General features: G+C 43.1%; 1 protein-coding gene across 4 annotated transcripts in view; it reads right to left on the reverse strand.

Annotated features, from left to right (window-relative positions):
* The window catches only part of LOC105910660 (1-phosphatidylinositol 4,5-bisphosphate phosphodiesterase beta-4), an 88553-nt gene that overhangs the window by 22827 nt on the left and 60726 nt on the right, over positions 1-5000 (reverse strand). For all 4 annotated transcript variants that reach the window (XM_031581354.2, XM_031581356.2, XM_031581355.2 and 1 more), the window contains 7 exons: positions 3079-3158; positions 2440-2524; positions 1986-2076; positions 1506-1601; positions 1081-1178; positions 677-763; positions 206-362 (listed from right to left, as the gene is read on the reverse strand). In XM_031581354.2, coding sequence (XP_031437214.1) covers positions 206-362; positions 677-763; positions 1081-1178; positions 1506-1601; positions 1986-2076; positions 2440-2524; positions 3079-3158 — 694 coding nt within the window. The remainder of the gene's footprint in view (positions 1-205; positions 363-676; positions 764-1080; positions 1179-1505; positions 1602-1985; positions 2077-2439; positions 2525-3078; positions 3159-5000) is intronic.

Here is a 5000-nt window from a genome sequence, read left to right on the forward strand (position 1 = left end):
AGGAACACTATTGAACGCTACTGCATTCAGTCAGGACGCATGTGCTGATTACCAGGGGCTACACACACATATGCATGTACGGGGCATCAGGGCCACGCACCACACACACACACACACACACACACACACACACACACACACACACACCACACCACACACACACACACACACACACACACACACACACCACACCACACACACACACCTTCTGCCGAGTCGAAGCTCTGGAACTTGACGGGCTGGGCGTAGTTGACCATGGAGGAGAGGAAGGGGTGGATGTTGGTGGTGGCCCCCACGTATGTGTAATTGGCAATGAAGGCCTGCTCGGCCTGCTCGACCTGCTCGTCATCCTCAGCCCCCTCCTGTTGGGAGTGAGAGGGGTCAGAGATCAGCAGTGAGACAGACACACACACACACACACACACACACGCGCGCGCACACGCACACGCACACGCACACGCACAACGAGCACAAATGCACACACACACACATGTACACTCTCTCTCATTCTCACGCACAAACATACACACTCACAGACACACAATACTGTCGGTGTTAGAGTGTGTATGTCAGCCTGATTCGTCTATTCCACCTTGTTGTCACCTGTATTGATATGTGTGTGTGTGTGTGTGTGTGTGTGTGTGTGTGTGGGGTTTGTGAGACTTCTGTTCATCACCTTCTTGTTGTTGTCGGGTTCTGATGCCTCCGACAAGTCTGTTGCGTCCGTCGCCTCGGAAACCTCTGTGACCTCATCGTCTGGTACCTGTCGTAAGTCAGGTCAAGAGTAATGTACCCAAACATTTCCAATGTCTCATCCACAATGTTTGTGTGTGTTCAATATAGGTGTGTCTAGTGCCTGTGTGTGTTTGTGTGTTTGTGTATATATATGTGTGTGTGTGTGTGTGTGTGTGTGAGTGTGTGTGTGTGTGCGCATGTGTATGTGTGTGTGTGTGTGAGTTTGTATGTGTGTATGTACGTATATGTATTTAAGGCTGTGTGTATGTATGTGTATATAAGTGTGTGTGTGTGTATGTATGTGTATGTAAGTGTGTGTGTGTGTATAAGTGTGTGTGTGTGTACCTTCTTGATGCTGTTCTCCTGTGTGTTTTTCTCACTGGGCTCCTCTGATGAGATGTTGTTGGGAGTCTTCCCTTCCGTGTTCCCCTCTTTCCCTTCAGCTACGACACACACACACACACACACACACACACACACACACACACACATTTAAATGCTTTTATTTCGATATATGATTAAAAATGTATGATTAAAAGCATCCCCCAAGGACCGCCCCCCCCCCCCCTGCAGTCCTCTGGTCACATGTTTGTGGCCCCCAGACTCCAGAGCCATGAGTTTATAGTGGTGTTCATGTTGATGAATGCGGTCTACCAGTGGTAGATTTCACTCACACACTCCACTTGGCTCTCATCCTGTAAGATGCTGGCCTGGGTGTTCTCTCTGTGTGAGTGTGTGTGAGTGTGTGTGAGTGCGCGTGTTTCTCTTACTGTTTTCGCTCTCCTCCTCATTCTCGTCTTCTAGGATATTAGCCTGAGTGTTTAACTCTCCTGCCTCCATGTGCTTTTTGAAGGACTCCAGCTGTTCTACTCACACACACACACACAAACACACACACACACACACACACACACACACAGTCAAACACACACACACAGTCCAGAAATAAACCATACAGGCCTTAACAAAGTACACACACATTTGAAAGAAAAACAATCTAATCAAAAATACACTACACAACAGACATCACAAGGTATACAGATTAGGACACCGCCATTAGTTATTTCCAACATACGCATGTGATATGTAATCAATAACTGATTGGCTATTTGGATATACAAGCAGATTCTGATTGATGGCATTAATATACCAGCAATGTCTGAATGAATATGTAAATTAAGGTGATGCCCTGAGGTGACTTGTGATTGGCTGTATGGATTTGTAAATTATTTGTGATTGGCTGTACGTACTCTGCTCCACCTCTGGCTTGAGCCGTTTGTTCTTGATGAGGATTTTCATCTTGAGTTCTGCGGGAGAGGGCAGAGGACGGCCTGCTTCAAGCTGTCAACACACACACACACACACACACACGCACACACACAGACACATGTTAACAGTCCAGCGTCAAAACAGCCACGCATCACACATTTAAAACGTCCAGCGTCACCATGGCAACAGAACACAAACAGTTAAAGTACAGTTTCACCATAGAGATACAGTAGTGCAAGTGGCACCTTGGTTACGTATTTCAAGTCATATTCAGCATTTGATTACATTATCATGATCTACTCGTTGTTTACACAACTATACATACTACACTACATACTACTAAACCATATCTGACACAGACACTGCAGTTTGTCTAACTACAGTACATGTCGGCAGCATCCTACAGTAGATGAGAAGTGGGAAGAAGTGGCGTACTGGGAATCCGTCCAGGGGCTGCTTCAGTAGAAGTTCACCAAAGATCTCCTCACAGTACTTGGCCATCTTAAACTGCTGGGGTTTACTGCAAGGGGCAGAACATAGAGGATTATGGGAAGGCACGGGAAACACTAGAGGAGCGTCTGTACCACAATCAAGTCCTGGCGGTCATTAGTCATGACGTCTAACGAGTAAATAACTCAGCACAGAAACAAAACAAAACAGACACAGACACAATCTAATGACAATAAAGCACTTAGAGTATATAATATAATATATATATATACAGTATATATATATATATATATATATATATATATATATAGGGGAAGATAGGGGGCAGTCAGCCCACCAGGGTTTACAAGTTAACAAAACTTCACCCTGGCCACAATACCACAGAGATCATAGTACATACTCAAGAGTACATACTCAACAGTACATACTCAAGAGTACATACTCAACAGTATATACTCAAGAGTACATACTCAACAGTACATACTTAACTACTGTAACGGCACTCTGTCACACATGCTATATACAGCTACATGAACAGTGAACTGGACCGATGAGCATGATGAGAAGTGGACACAGTGTTTGACCTTTGACCCTACACAGTAATGCCACTAAGTGGGCGCTCACCTGCAGTGGTTCTCAAAGGACAGGATGATGGGGTACTCGGACGAGACAAATGCTGTGTCTCTGATTGCCTGGATGACATCCTGAGGGTTCACACAGACACACATACAAACACAATCAAATTCTGCACATAAGCCTGCTAGATATTTTGTGACATATAGAAAATTAATGGTGATGATCTAAGGCAGAGGTCGCCAACCCGTCGATCGCATTTTCTGAAGTGTCTTCTGAAATGTTTTCTTACGGACTTCGGAAGACCAACGTCAGAAAAGATCTCCGCCTGATTAATGAACGCCAGCTATTTAAATCCGAGGATGTCCGTAGAGTTGATGCGAACGTAATCACCAACGATTTCTCACAAATTTAGCCCTTCCCACTAAATGCCCCTTCTTAAGCAGCTTGCACACTGCCCCGACAAACGGCAACATTCTCCAACAAACGTCAACAAACACCAACAGTTGGGTCAGCGTGCGCCAGCAGTTGGTGTTTGTTGGTCATTGTCGGGTACTGTCGGAAGAGTTCAACATGTTCAGTCGGATTGGGGAAAGTTGCAGAATGTCTGCCCAATGTAGAGAGATTTCCAACATTCTGACAGCTCGTCTGACAGCTCGCAACTAGGCTCAACTTGTGTGCATAACATCCTCGAGCTCTCTTGGATGTCGTTGTTATGTTGGTTATCGGCCAGTTTGTTAAAAAAAACAATATCCTAAGTCTATTTATAGATTAACGTTATGTATTAGCTTACCCAAACGAACGGTTTTCCAGGCAGATATTTGTCTATTTTAACTTCTACGACTCGTTTAACACTGCAAAGTGTTTCTAAATATTAATATAAATGTTAAAGGTGACACTTTACATGAGTACTTTTGCCTTTATGTTAGTTATCGGCCACTCCCACTTCATTCCAATTACTGCGTTGGTTTTCGAAATATTAATATGCACGCATACTGTCATATTAAAAGTTTTGGCACCCCTCTGAGGCTGCATGATAATTTACTGTCTTCACCAAAAAAAGATCACAGTGGTATATTATTCATTTTCTAGTTAACACTGAGTACTGGGGTGTTTTCCAGACAAAGATATTTAGTGTAGCAGTATTTAATTGTGTGAAATGAAATCAAATGTGAAAAATAGGCTGTGCAAATATTTAGGCACCCTAATCATTTTCATGATTTGAATACCTGTAACTACTCAATACTGAATAATTGCAACACATAATTAGTCTGATTAGCTTTTTAAGCCTTCAATTCCATAGAAAGGTGCATTCAATCATTAGAAAAACTTTCTAAGGTAGCCAATTGCAAGATGTGCTTCTCCTTGATTCTCCTCTGAAGAGTGGCAACATGGGGGCCTCAAAACAACTGTCAAATGATCTGAAAACAAAGCTAGTCAGTGTTGTGTTGTAACTTCAGTTGATAAATAAAGCAGTTCATATCCAGCCTGCTCATTGCAAATGTGTTTTTTCTTGTTCATATTGTGTGCGGTTAACAAATATTTTCCTTTTTATGTTGCACTGAAATGTGTTTTAGTGATGTAGTGTGTCCTTGGTCACATCAATTTGAAAGCTGGACCAAAGTGTTTAATTTCATTCAATTACAATTAAGCTAAATAAAAAGTTAAGTTGTAAGTACAGTCTGGAGTCTGGACAGTCTTTTTCTCTCAACGCCTCAATAGGTAGATCTTGCCTGTCACCACGGCAGAGGTTGTGATCTTTGGCCAAAAAAGTTTGGTGACCACTGATCTAAGGTGTGTGTGTTTGTGAATTTGCTGGACTTGACATACCACAGTGTGCCACAGAGGGGTGATGTAGTCATACTTTTGCTTTAGCAGCAGGCAACATGCATGTGATAAGTGCATTAAATGTGCATTACAGACTGGCAATGTGATGCCATTCAGTAGGTTGTGAGGGATGATTGTGTGTGTGT

This window comes from Clupea harengus, chromosome 15, assembly GCF_900700415.2.
Source record: "Clupea harengus chromosome 15, Ch_v2.0.2, whole genome shotgun sequence".
In the NCBI taxonomy this organism is placed as follows: Eukaryota; Metazoa; Chordata; class Actinopteri; order Clupeiformes; family Clupeidae; genus Clupea; species Clupea harengus.